Source organism: Lodderomyces beijingensis (assembly GCF_963989305.1).
Source record: "Lodderomyces beijingensis strain CBS 14171 genome assembly, chromosome: 4".
Lineage (NCBI taxonomy): Eukaryota > Fungi > Ascomycota > Pichiomycetes > Serinales > Debaryomycetaceae > Lodderomyces > Lodderomyces beijingensis.
In genome coordinates this window covers 717,373-730,730 of record NC_089973.1, presented here as the reverse complement: position 1 = coordinate 730,730, position 13,358 = coordinate 717,373, and the positions used below count along the sequence as shown (strand labels likewise).

Here is a 13,358-nt window from a genome sequence, read left to right as displayed (position 1 = left end):
TCATCCTTTAGGAGTCTACCAGGGACAAACTTGATAAGAGAACCCCACTTATTCAGATACAAATACGAAAAAAGGTAAGAAGATGCAGTTATCGTGGAAGGATATACCGCCCGTGCCAACGTCGAATGACATGTTGGATATAATATTGAACAGGACGCAGAGGAAAACCCCCACTGTGATCCGTCCCGGTTTCAAAATCACACGTATCCGAGCCTTTTACATGAGAAAAGTCAAGTTCACCGCTGAGGGTTTTGCTGAAAAGTTCAACGACTTGTTGAGCGGGTTCCCCAACATCAATGATGTCCATCCTTTCCATCGTGATTTGATGGACACGTTATATGAAAAGAACCACTACAAGGTCTCGTTGGCTGCTGTTTCCAAAGCCAAGACTTTGATTGAGCAAGTTGCTCGAGACTATTGCCGTCTTTTAAAGTTTGGTCAGTCCTTGTACCAGTGCAAGCAGTTGAAGAGAGCTGCATTGGGCCGTATGGCTACTATCACCAAGAAGTTGAAGGACCCATTTGTCTATTTGGAGCAAGTTAGACAGCACTTGTCGAGGTTGCCCAGTATCGATCCAAACACGAGAACGTTGGTGATTTGCGGGTACCCCAATGTCGGTAAATCGTCGTTTTTGAAAAGCATCACCAAGGCCGACGTTGAAGTCCAGCCGTATGCATTCACCACCAAGTCGCTTTACGTGGGACATTTCGATTACAAATATTTGCGATTCCAGGCGATTGACACCCCTGGTATATTGGACCGTCCAACTGAGGAGATGAACAATATTGAAATGCAGAGTATATACGCCATTGCCCACTTGAGGTCGTGTGTTTTGTACTTTATGGATCTCAGTGAGCAGTGTGGGTTCTCGATTGAGGCGCAAGTCAAGTTGTTCCACTCCATCAAGCCTTTATTTGCCAATAAGTCGGTGTTGATTGTGATGAACAAGAGTGATATTATCAAGATTGAGGACTTGGACCACGAGAAACAGGAGTTGATTGACTCGTTGAAGGTTGTCCCTGGAGTCGAAATCATGCAAACCTCGTGTTATGAAGAGGAAGGGGTGATGCAAGTGCGTAACCATGCTTGCGAGAAATTGTTGACGGCTAGAATCGAGCAGAAATTAAAGGGAACTGCAAGGGTCAATAATGTGTTGAACAAGATCCACGTGGCCAGACCGCAGCAAAGAGACGACGTTGCGCGTTTGCCTCACATTCCAGAGGGAGCTAAGGATTTGGCCAAATACGACGTTTCCGATCCAGAGAGAAGAAAATTGGCCAGGGATTACGAAGCTGAAAACGGTGGTGCTGGTGTTTTCAACCTCAATTTGAAGGACAAGTACATCTTGGACGAAGAAGAGTGGAAACAAGACACCATGCCTGAGTTTTTGGACGGTAAGAATGTTTACGACTACTTGGACCCAGATATTGCCGCCAAATTGCAGGCATTGGAGGAAGAGGAAGAAAGATTGGAGCAAGAAGGCTTTTACGATTCAGATGAAGAAGATGAAAACATGGGCGATGACAACCAAGAGGAAATTGCCGATATCAGGGCTAAAGCGCAATGGATAAGAAACAAGCAAAAGACAATGATTATAGAAGGAAGAAACAGGAAATCATTGAAGAACAAAGCCATCATGCCCAGAGACCAAGTCAAGAGAAGCGTGGGCGACATGGAGGAACACATGTACAACATTGGCCATGATACCGATAAGCTAAGAGAAACCGTGAGCAAAAAGAGGAAAGCTGGAGGCGAGAGTGATAAGATGTCGGGAGTTGATATCTTGAGGCATAACCAAGGTATCAAGGCTAGAAAATTGGCCAAGAAGAAACAACCTTTGACGCAATCGGATCGATTGAACGATGGTGTTAGAGATGGTGCCATGAGATCGCATGCTGAAAGACTCGTGAGGATGGAAAGGAGAGAAAGGAACAGAAACTCGAGACAGGGTGAAGCTGATAGACACGCCACGGCGGCGTTACCTAAGCATTTGTTTAGTGGTAAGAGGGGTATTGGTTCAAACGACCGTCGTTAGAGAAATTTTAAGGAGAATGTTAGGCTGAGGGGTTATAATTAAATTGAACGATTTTTTTTTCGACTAACTCGCAGGATAGATGCAAATTGCAATCAATGTAGCCCCTTAACATTTGAACACGTTCTTGGTCTATTTTTCTTGTATTTTTGTGGGTCTAGTTTCATCAACAGATGGGGGGGGCATATTGAGGGTTGGTTAAGTCAGAGCCCACCCTGGTGGCCCGCGCGCGTATCAGAATTCGCCCCCCTACTTCTCTTCTCTTCAAGCCTGCTTCGCTAAATTGGTACAAATTAGGGGTAAGAACCAGGAACCAAAGCACCCAATTTCCATAAAAAATGGCTAGAGCAACACATGGATCCGTTCGGCACTCAGAATGTACGAAATAAAAAAGAAAGCCAGATGTAAAGACACGAGAGGGGAAGGTTGGACCCACGCGTAGTTGCCGTTGATTGACTGCTTGAGCCATGGCGACGAGTGGCGTGGCGGGTTGGGCGCCCCGTGCAGATCGGAGCCCCCTGTGTCGTTGTCGTATAATTTTTGTTTTTTTGAAGTCACGTGCGCGGTTGTTGTTGCACTGCAACCAACGGCACCGGTTGAATCGAGTCTCAACTAACCCTTCGTCTTTTTCCAGAAAAGAAGAGAAGAGGGTGCTTTCGCAAGTGTGCTTGTAGGCTAGCCTTTGTTAATGTAAACGAGATAACCCCATGAAAAGGGCAAGAGAGTGGAGGTGACGGCATTGGAGGCGTGTGGGCTCGTCTGTCGCTGCAAAACCACACTCGTGCAAAATCTATCCAGATTGGATCCAGGTTGCGAAAAATCCCCTCACACTCGTATCTTGTCGCCTGTCAATTATTATTTGACTCGATTTGATGGGCACCAAGGGTGTTTTGTTGTTGTTTTGGTTTACTTCGTGTCTTCTGACTCTACAGGGCACACTTGCTGCGCTGGAAACAAAGAAAGTGCAGAGAAAAGTGGCAATAACTACAATACAACACGGGGAACGAGAACAACTTGAAGAAACAAAGAAGGAAAGAGAAGGAAAGAGCGACTGGCGTGTAGCCGGCACTTGAATAACGCCCACTGTGGAAACTCAGTGGGGCGGGTGAGTCAGCAAAGTACGTTGAAGTAGGTGGACTAAGTGAACCAGTGAGTGTGGTTAATATGCAAACAGCCCTTATCTCTCTCACTTGCTTTGTTTCTTATCAGTGTTTTACAATAGAAGGACAATAGGAGGAACAGACAGGGCTAATGCTGCAGCGACTGGCTTCTGATTGAACTCCAATTTTCTAAAACACTTGACTCCCAGTGCTTCTATCCGTTCGCCACTGCTTCAGATCTCCTTCCTCCTCTTTTTCTTCGTTTTTTCTACCTCCCAGCTACTAACTTCTGCCTCAAGCTATCTAGTCCCCCCTGTGTCGTCAAATCAGCCCTGGGCATTTCCTGGCAAAACTCCAGAGGCATCCTCCCCCGAATCTCGCTTTGTTATTCGTCCATTTTTTTTTAATTTTTATTTGCCTTGTTCCATAAACTGTGTTCCATTGGCGTGGGGTGGTAGGAATCCACAGTTTTCCATCGTATTAAAAACAAACAGAAATCCCTTCGCCATTGACTCCGTTTTTCCAGAGTACTTTTGAAAAGGTTGCGGGTTCTGAATCGATATACCTAGATCTATACTTATATGTGAGGGGATTGATTGATTGATATCAAGGCGGATTGCAAAAAGATTTCCAAGCATTCGTTTCTAGAATCTGCTTCTACAAACAAAAAATGAGATCGGCCCCTTATCACCATTACCACCACCAAAATCACCAAAATCACCAAAATCAAAACCATTCGGAAAACTTCAAGTTTGAGGCGTTTTCAAACCCACAGGACAAGTTTGCCAAAACTTTTAGAGTACAGAGCAACGTTGATCCTGCCAGTCTGGTTTTGGGCCTGGGTGTCAAGTCTGAGAAACGAGAGGCCAATGGTATATCAATGACTGCAACTTCTAGACACCAGGCCGCAAAATCTTTTGACTTTGCTGAGATTAGTGCGCAGTTGCCTCCAAACACCGGTCCACCAGGTACAGTGCCTGTGACGAATGGATCAAGTTCCACCAACAACAAGAATCTAAGCCATGTGCCCTGCAAGTTTTTCAAACAAGGCATGTGTCAAGCTGGCGATTCTTGTCCTTTCAGCCATAATATCGAAGGTGCCTTGTCTGCTGATAAGCTACCATGCAAGTATTTCCTAAAGGGCAATTGCAAATTTGGGCTAAAGTGTGCCTTGGCTCATTATTTGCCCGATGGAACTAGGGTCAATCCCAAGAATTTCTTACCGAATACCACTGCCAACGGCAATGGCCAGGGACTCCAAGTGCCCCAAGCACCTCAAGCACCTCAAAGACCTCAAGCACATGCACATGCACATGCACATGGTGGTAATGGATACCAACGAAATCGCCATTACTCCTCGCGCCTGTCACCCAATAATTATCAATCTCAACTTCAATATGACCCAACGGGCACATCTCCCGATTACGATTTACGTTTAAGCTTAAATAACAACGATAATGGTGGTGCTGGTGGTGTTAATGGTGGACTTTATCCTAGAATTGCGCTGGTTGGCGCAGCTACAATTCTTCAAAGTGTAAACCAAAACCATAACCATAACCATAACCATAACCATAATCTCAACCACACCCTTGACCATAATTTCTCCAAGTTTAACTTTAACTCAAGTGAGCAACAACAACAACAACAACATTTTGGTCAAAGACTGCTGTCATTTTCTCAACCTCAGGGCCAAGGTCAAACGCCAATTTCACTAAATGCCGTGCAAAGAGAAAGCCTTGCCAGGTCGGGTTCATTCAACCAACACAACTACCACCTTCCAAATGCAGTTGCCGGGCAATTTTTCGATCCTCAAGGCACTTCACCTAACGGCCCACAATCAAGACAAGGCATAAATCAGATCCAAAATCAAATTCAGCATAAAAGACTGAATCTGAATTATTTCCATCAGAATGGTGGAGTAAGTGGTGGAGGTGGAGGATCTTACTCCTATGGGGTCAACAATTATGGAAATGCATTTGCTCCAATACCAGCAGACTCACAACCAATCAATCTCTCTCAGCCTCGTTTGAGTAGGTCACTATCAACTGGCTTTTACAGTCCCATGGTTACAAATTCAAGTTCCCCTCCTCAAGTTTTTTCATCGTCGAGCCAATATCAACCTGGCACCACCCCAACTTCAGTGACTCCGACTTCAAGGTTTTCCTTTGGCTCACGTTATTCTACATCTCAATCACAAATGGATCCAAATTTCCTACAAGAATATCACCTTCAAGATGGAGTTGGCTCCGCGGTGATTCTCGATGATGATGAAGAAGAAGAAGAACAAAGACAAGGACAAGGACAAGTACAAGGACATCAACATCAAAATGGACGTGAGATGCAGGTTGCCGATAAATTTGTCGCAACCATGGTTGGTGCAAGTGTATTTGAAGAGGATTTCTTGCCGAGTTCACTAGCTGACGTCATATTGACGCCCCAGGAGTTGCAACGTCGCGACTCAAGGTCCCAGAGCGGCACTTTAAATATACGTCCCAACATGAAGGATATCTGGGATAATTCGAGATACCCAACTAATGACTTCGCCACGAGAGGCGATGACAAATTGACGCAGCATGACGACTTGTTTTTAATGGAATAGCACCGGGGCATATACTAAAATTTCAGAACACGGGAGAGATCAAAAAAAAAAAAAAAAAAAATTCTTTTCATATATTTATTTATACACACGTATCAGGGAGCAGGGGGTTATTTATCAGGATTCAAAAGATCAAAAGATTTTCGATTCAAGTTTTGTTCATTTCAACCTTTTCCCGGGGTATAAAAAAAAAAGAATATTCACCGGATTTTGGCGGGGAGAGGGAGGGATTTTTGGCTTTATGGTTTTGCACCGGGCATACACAGGTGTGGGATTAAGTAAAAACTCAAAAAAAAAAAGAAAAAGAAAAAGAAAAAGATTTGCTTGAGATTACATGGATTGTGGTCTCAATTGTATTCTATCTTGATTAGATATAGATTTTCTAGATTTTAGATGTTAGATTCCTTTTGGTTTTTTTCTTTTGTAGAGAGTAGAAAAATGGGGTACAACACAGAACGTTTGAAAAGAAGGATGTTTTTGTCAATTATGATAATTTTCTATATTTACAAGATGCTATGGGAATTGTCCAATGGAAATTTATACCTTTTCAACTGCACTGGCCGGCTTATCACGATAAATGTCCCCCGCCTCATTGATGAAATTCTGCATCGTGCGCGTGTCAAACGCATCCATATCGGACTTGAGTCCTCTGTCGGGCTCACTCTCGAAAATCTTCCCCACCAACAAAATCCGCTCATCCCAAGGGTTCATAGAATAAACCAAATAATCATCAGCGTTAGTCTGCAGCTCCTGGACAACCTCACCAGTCGAGGTGTTCTTCACCGAAATCTGCTGCGTCGTCTTCAAGTTCATCACGAATTGCACATAGGTGGCAATGCCGTCTTCATCCGGTATGGCGCTAAACGTCGTGATCTTGGGGTTTTTATCGATACTTACCAACTTCCACTCGACTTGCATATTCTGCTGCGAGGCAAACGTCGATGCTCTAGCACTCAACGCGTCTATCAAATGCTTGCCGCCGACTTGGTCCAACTTTGAAGCCAAGAAATTAGCGACGCCCTGAGGCCCGCCATAAGGTCCACCTTCAAGCGGCGATGCAGCTTTGGTGCACGCTTGAGCAAAGGCTTTGTTTGTACGTACATAGTGCTCGATAGCTTTGTCTTTCCACTCGTTGAATTTCAAAGGCTTGGAGATCTCGCGCTTGTATTTGAGCACGTTGTAGGTGTTGAACCCAAACACGAGGAACCGGTTGAGGATGACGCGCGGCCACGATTTAAGAGGCACGGAGCGGAGCTTTGGCGGCGTGTAGTGGTCTGTCATTACGCCAATGTAGGAGATGGGCACACGGGCAATGTTCATGGCCTTGGGTTTCTTCTTGGGCTTGGGCTTGGGTTTGTTTGTACTGGTGGTGGAGTTTAACCGTTGGGCCGTGACCAACCAAGCTCGTTGACTTGACAAACGGCAAAGCCTTAGATTCGTGGATTGCCGGAGACCAATCATTTTGTACAGATTGTGGGGTGAGGCGGACGGGAATGAGGGGTCCTCTCTTAGCTTCGAGCTTGCACTGATTGCAATCTTAAGAGCTCCTTTCTGGCAACGGGATCAAGCAGGTCTGAAAAATCTTGATAAAAAAAGCATCACCTTTGGAGTGGGTTGCCAGTGTCGTGTTTCTATGTCGCATGATATCAAATTGCGACACTTGCGATTGCTTATTTTTCACCTCTTCTCCTTTGGCTACTGACACCAGAGGGAGTCATCTTGGGGAAAGAAAAGACTTATATGATGAGCTTCAAGCCTTATCTACCCCTCAAAGACAAACACCAAACTTGAGCCCAGGCTTCCCCCTTCCCCCCAGCTTTCACCTCCATCAAAATGCCCTCTCAAAATAAAACCAAGCAAGTTCCAGAAAAAGAAAGATTCATACAATGCTGCGCCGATATCTCGCTAGATCTAGTGGCATCTCTCAAATCCTCCAGAGACATCAATCTCAATGGTTTAATCATCAGATACGCCAAGAAGCACAAGCTCAAGAGCCAACCAAGACTCACAGATATCATTTCGTCGATCCCAGACCAATACAAGAAATACCTCATACCAAAGCTTAAAGCCAAGCCGGTGCGTACGGCCTCCGGTATTGCAGTGGTGGCGGTGATGTGCAAACCGCATCGCTGTCCCCACATCGCTTACACGGGCAACATTTGCGTGTATTGTCCCGGTGGCCCCGATTCCGACTTTGAGTACTCGACTCAGTCATATACGGGGTACGAGCCCACGTCAATGAGAGCCATTCGCGCTCGATACGACCCCTACGAGCAAGCCAGAGGGCGTGTTGACCAGTTGAGGAAATTGGGCCATTCGATCGACAAGGTGGAGTACATCATCATGGGCGGTACGTTTATGTCGTTACCCATAGACTATCGTGAAAACTTTATAACCCAACTCCACAACGCCCTCACTGGGTTCAACGGTAAAAACATTGACGAAGCTATTGAGTTTTCCCAACAGTCGCAGACCAAGTGCGTTGGTATCACCATTGAGACTCGGCCCGATTATTGCACCGAGACGCACTTGAGCGATATGTTAAAATACGGATGCACCAGATTGGAGATCGGGGTGCAGTCTGTATATGAAGACGTTGCGAGAGACACCAATCGCGGCCACACTGTCAAGTCCGTGTGTGAGACGTTTGCCGTGGCGAAAGATGCTGGCTATAAAGTCGTGAGCCACATGATGCCCGACTTGCCCAACGTGGGAATGGAGCGAGACTTGGAGCAGTTCAAAGAATATTTCGAAAACCCCGACTTCAGAACCGATGGCTTGAAATTGTACCCCACCTTGGTTATCCGGGGTACCGGGTTATACGAGTTGTGGAAACAGGGGCTTTACAAATCGTACAACGCCAACGCGTTGATTGATCTCGTAGCAAGGATCTTGGCGTTGGTGCCCCCCTGGACTCGTATCTACCGTGTGCAAAGAGACATCCCCATGCCCCTCGTGACCTCCGGTGTCGAGAATGGTAATTTGAGAGAATTGGCGTTGGCAAGAATGAAAGACTTTGGCACCTCGTGCAGGGACGTGCGGACTCGAGAAGTTGGAATCCAGGAAGTCCACCACAAGGTTGTCCCCGACCAAGTGGAGTTGATCCGGAGAGATTATTACGCCAACGGTGGATGGGAAACATTTTTAAGTTACGAGGACCCCAAGCAGGATATCTTGATTGGTCTCTTGAGGTTGCGCAAAGCCAGTAAGAAATACACTTATAGGAAAGAATTCACTAAACAGCAAACTTCCATCGTGCGAGAGTTGCACGTTTACGGATCTGTTGTGCCGTTGCATTCGAGAGACCCGCGAAAATTCCAGCACCAAGGTTTCGGAACGTTGTTGATGGAAGAAGCTGCTCGCATAGCAAAGGAAGAGCACGGCTCGGAGAAGATTAGTGTCATTTCCGGTGTGGGTGTGAGGAACTACTATGCGAAATTGGGCTATGAGTTAGACGGACCATTCATGTCCAAGATGCTCTAATCGTAAAGAAAAAGAATAAATGTCAATTTTTGTTTGATAATATTCATTACTCTGTCTATAAAATTTGGAAAAAAAAAAAATCAAGAGAATGCAATTCTGTAACAAGTTCGTAAGTTGATTTCATGTTGTTTTTCTTCTTCACTTTTCTTTCTTTTTTTTTTTTTTCCTTTCATTCGATTCTTTTCTGAATCATGTCGTTATCGATTGAGAAAATTTGTATTCACTGATTGTAGACCTCCTCTGTGCAATGCAGGAGCCCTGACCTTGTTTTTCAACAAGGAGTTGACGCTTTCGGCTTTTGCAGCCTGGGGCGGTATACTTGCCGCGTTTCGTGTCGACGTAGATGAGGAGCTCTTCTTATCTTCCTTCAATTCGCCGAGTCTCTTTTGCACGATTTGATCGAGGTTTGTCTCTTTTCCTCTGTAGCTCACCAACCACGGGTTTTGCAACAACGACCCATAAGCGGGCCGAAGGTCGGGGTTCTTGTTGAGACACGTCTTGACGAAAAACTGGGCCTCTTTTGAGAAGATCGCCGAGTCCAATTTTGGCGGCTCGCCATCAACAATGGCACTCAATTGTGAAAAAATGTTGCCAAATGTTTCTGGTGGATAAGGGTAATGGCCGCATGCTATTTCCAAGATGGTTAATCCTAATGACCAAATATCTGACTGGACAGAGTATGTCGCATCGTCTGGCCTCGTAGTCTTGATCCTTTCTGGTGCCATATAGGACTGGCATCCAATGTTTGTCTTGGCCATGGATGCAACCAAGTTACCTGAGACTCCAAAATCGCAGAGTTTGACTTTCCCTGCAGAGTTGACCAAGATGTTGGTTGGTTTCACGTCACGATGGATGATATTGTGGACATCTTTCAACTCCTTCAAGCCTCGAATCACCGACTCGGTGATGTACGCCAACACCGCTTCGTCCTTGACTCCAATGTTGTTGCCAAATATTTGGTCTAAAGAGCCTCCATCCATGTACTCGATACACATGTAAACTGCACCTTCAACAAAGAATGCGCCGTAGAAATCCACAATGTATGGTGAGTTGCATTTATGCAAAATGTCCAATTCCATCAAAATCTGAGTGAATTTGGTTTCATCGAGTTCCAATCTGACTTCCTTCATCGCCATCAAGACCCCCGTTGGTTTATGCAAGACTTTCAGTACTGATCCGTAGTTACCTCTACCGAGCTCTTCCAAGTACTCAAACTCGTCGAGAGATATCCTGAATGACGATCCCGACAGGAAATCGATACCTTTCGAATGCAAAGAGGCCTTTCCGGCAAAGTTTAACTGACCAGACTTGATGTCAATGTATTTCGAGTAGTTGGCAAACAAGCCCTGCAATTGCCCATCGCTCTTGGACGCCTGGTTGCCAAAGTCATGATTGCTGTCGCTCGAGGAAGATGTTGTCGTTTTGCTCAAACTGTTGTTCCTAGAGGGCATTCCGCTGCCCAGGTCGTCCAAATTTAACTTGAAATTGGGCTTCTTTTTCCTCTCGGATAATCTTCTTGAGAGTTCATTTGTGGTTCCAAACTGCTTTCCCATAGATAGTGCAAATGGTGAATTTTGCTCTTCGCCTGGCGATTTTATCGCGGATGTGTTCAATTTTATTGGTGGATTGAGTAAATTTGGTGACGACGACGATGATGGCGGAGTGTTTGAAGGGCTACCTAGTGGCATGGCACTGGTATTCAACTTCATTCCTCTTCTTTGAGATAAAGAGGGTTTCTTGCCCAACTCTTGCGTTGGTGTTCCGTTTGCATTGAGATTGAGCCTGGGGAAGCCTCCTCCAACTCCTCCTCCTCTGTTGGGCAAATCTGAATTAGGAGGAGTAATTGAAGAATTCTGGCTGAGCCTGGAACTAGCAGCACTGCTGGGAGTAGTAGGTGCCTTTACCATATCCATGGTTGACGATTGCAAGGACTCGACGCCCAACTTGTTCTGGTGTCCCACCGTCTCCAATAACGAGTCACTGCTTGACACGGGGTTATGGTGTGGAGGCGGAGGTCCTCTCGCAGCAGGACCCTGTTGCGTTGACTGCAGTGGATTAAACACATGGACGGGCTCCGACGCCGGTTTCGACCTTCTCTGTTGAAACGCCATTAACCTGGCCTGGATGTCACTATTTAGCGGCGTATGCGTTGGCGTCGATACAGACGATGCGTGAATCGGTGGAGAAGCAAGTGGCGGGCCACCACCACTCTTGGGTTGCAAATGGTTATTGGCTTCGGCATCGGGCGATGCCTGGTTCTTTAGATTTAGGTTCTGCAACTTGTCATCAACCTGAGATACATTGTGATCTTCATTTTCCTGGACATGCGATGACATGGTGACTGTAAGAATGGATCAATGGATTCGTAGAACAGAAAATTGCTATGAAAAAAAATGGAAAATGGGAAATGGGAAATGGAACTCGAAAAATGATAATTGAATGGAAAATAGAAAAAAAAGAGACTAGGTGTTTTTTTAAGGAGCGACGATAAAACTTGAATATGGGTTTGATATTGGTACTTTGATGGATAACTTAATTTGTAGGCATGTAAATTTTCTTAGCAAAGGCTAAATAAACTTTCCGTAGTGTAGAAATTTAAGGTACCAGGAGTAGTCTCTGGTGTACTCCTAGTTGTGGTAGTAGTAGTACTAATGATGAATCGACAGTATTGCCTTTCTTGAAAAGTTGTTATCAAAAGACGATAATGCAGTCCTAGATGAATAGATAATGTATAGGATATATATATATGTATCTCTCTGAATAGATGATGAAAAAAACAAATCTCTCTTGTGCTGCTTACTCCTCTTCTCCCCTTATAATAGATGATCTTTTTTTTCACTGGAGAAGAAGAAGCGGAGGTTGGGCTCGGTATTTTGCTGTTGCGCTGTGCTGTGTTGTGCTGCTGTGCTGCTGTGCTGTTGTGTTGTTATGTTGAACTGTCAATGTGCGATTGATTGAAAATGAATGAAATTTGACCTGATAAACTTTAGATGTGAGTAGAATACAGTATAACACTCTCCGTTTCTCTCTGTCTCCGTCTCTCTGTCTCCGTCTCTCCTACTTAACAGACTGTGTGGTTATTGAATTCTTTTTTTTTGCTTCTTTGGTTTCTCTTTTGAATGAAAAAAAAAAAAAATTATTGAACCTTCAACTCAAAGGTTCAACAACAATTCCGCTTTGTCAACAGTTGGAATTCATTTCGATACCGTCACTGTTGTTGCCGTCTCTCGGTAAAAAATGAAAAAATAAAAAAGTCAAAAAATGTGCTTCAGAAAGCCATTTGCACCGTTATTGTGCCAAAAGATCCTCTCGCTGGTACGCCAGACCCTACAGTCTGAGATTCAATTTGGTTCTTCTTCTCCTTCTTCTCGCAAAAATTGCTCACTAACATTGAAGATCCACTGCTGAGAAGCGCAAACTTTGATATCTCGTCCTTCTCATCTGCCAATAAAAAAAAAGGCAAGAAGATTGATAACTTTTTCGCAACTTGCAGTTAAATTCCCCCCCCCCCCCCCATAACCAACCCGGTGTGAGTATAATCAACGGAATACCGGTAGTAAACCCTGCAATTATGATCCTTTGACGCACGATATCTCTTCTTTTCCACACGGAGCCCAAAATTTTCGCTCGTCGATGTTTTACTAGCCTTATTGTTGCAAAAAAGGTTCCTTCATATAAAAACTACTGTCAAGAAGCGCCTTGGTGCAATGCAAGCTTAAAAAAAAGAAAAAAAAAGAAAATACTAGTGAACTCCTTTCCCCCCCCCTCATGTACACACTATCTCCATCTTTTGAGCTTGTGACTGTAGAAGAACAAACTCTCGTAATGAGTAGCAACTGAACAAGTTCCTTCCGCTTAATTCATTGCCCAGTTTGTTAGTCTTTTTTTTTTTTGGTTTTTTTTTTTTCCTTTCCATACACACAGCAAATGCAACAGGCCACTAAATCCGAATTTCCAAATCAAGATGGGATGTCCATGCGGTGGCTATGATTTCAATGCTAACCCGCCTGTCTACATATATCATTCAGTATTGACGGCTAGCTGGTCTTTTTTTTTTATTCTTGTATTTTTGCTCGCTATTTTCACGGACGACAGCACTCGAGGTGAAGCATTTGATGGTCCGAACTCCGTGGCCCGCCTCGGAGCT

General features: G+C 44.7%; 5 protein-coding genes across 5 annotated transcripts; 3 read left to right on the top strand and 2 right to left on the bottom strand. All coding sequences in view use genetic code 12, as the record gives it.

The window, feature by feature from the left end:
• Window positions 1-82: 82 nt before the first annotated feature.
• On the top strand, window positions 83-2,035 carry LODBEIA_P33640 (uncharacterized protein; the record flags this gene model as incomplete). Its single annotated transcript, XM_066973466.1, has 1 exon — window positions 83-2,035. The coding sequence occupies one exon, from the start codon at window positions 83-85 to the stop codon at window positions 2,033-2,035; it is 1,953 nt and encodes a 650-aa protein (XP_066830302.1).
• A 1,767-nt stretch (window positions 2,036-3,802) lies between these two features.
• Window positions 3,803-5,731, top strand: LODBEIA_P33630 (uncharacterized protein; the record flags this gene model as incomplete). Its single annotated transcript, XM_066973465.1, has 1 exon — window positions 3,803-5,731. The coding sequence occupies one exon, from the start codon at window positions 3,803-3,805 to the stop codon at window positions 5,729-5,731; it is 1,929 nt and encodes a 642-aa protein (XP_066830301.1).
• Window positions 5,732-6,265: 534 nt separating this feature from the next.
• On the bottom strand, window positions 6,266-7,189 carry LODBEIA_P33620 (uncharacterized protein; the record flags this gene model as incomplete). The annotated part of the gene is made up of 1 exon (XM_066973464.1): window positions 6,266-7,189. One exon carries the CDS (start codon window positions 7,187-7,189, stop codon window positions 6,266-6,268), a length of 924 nt encoding a protein of 307 aa, XP_066830300.1.
• Window positions 7,190-7,561: 372 nt separating this feature from the next.
• Window positions 7,562-9,211, top strand: LODBEIA_P33610 (uncharacterized protein; the record flags this gene model as incomplete). Its single annotated transcript, XM_066973463.1, has 1 exon — window positions 7,562-9,211. The coding sequence occupies one exon, from the start codon at window positions 7,562-7,564 to the stop codon at window positions 9,209-9,211; it is 1,650 nt and encodes a 549-aa protein (XP_066830299.1).
• A 197-nt stretch (window positions 9,212-9,408) lies between these two features.
• On the bottom strand, window positions 9,409-11,547 carry LODBEIA_P33600 (uncharacterized protein; the record flags this gene model as incomplete). The annotated part of the gene is made up of 1 exon (XM_066973462.1): window positions 9,409-11,547. The coding sequence occupies one exon, from the start codon at window positions 11,545-11,547 to the stop codon at window positions 9,409-9,411; it is 2,139 nt and encodes a 712-aa protein (XP_066830298.1).
• Between the last annotated feature and the right edge of the window lie 1,811 nt (window positions 11,548-13,358).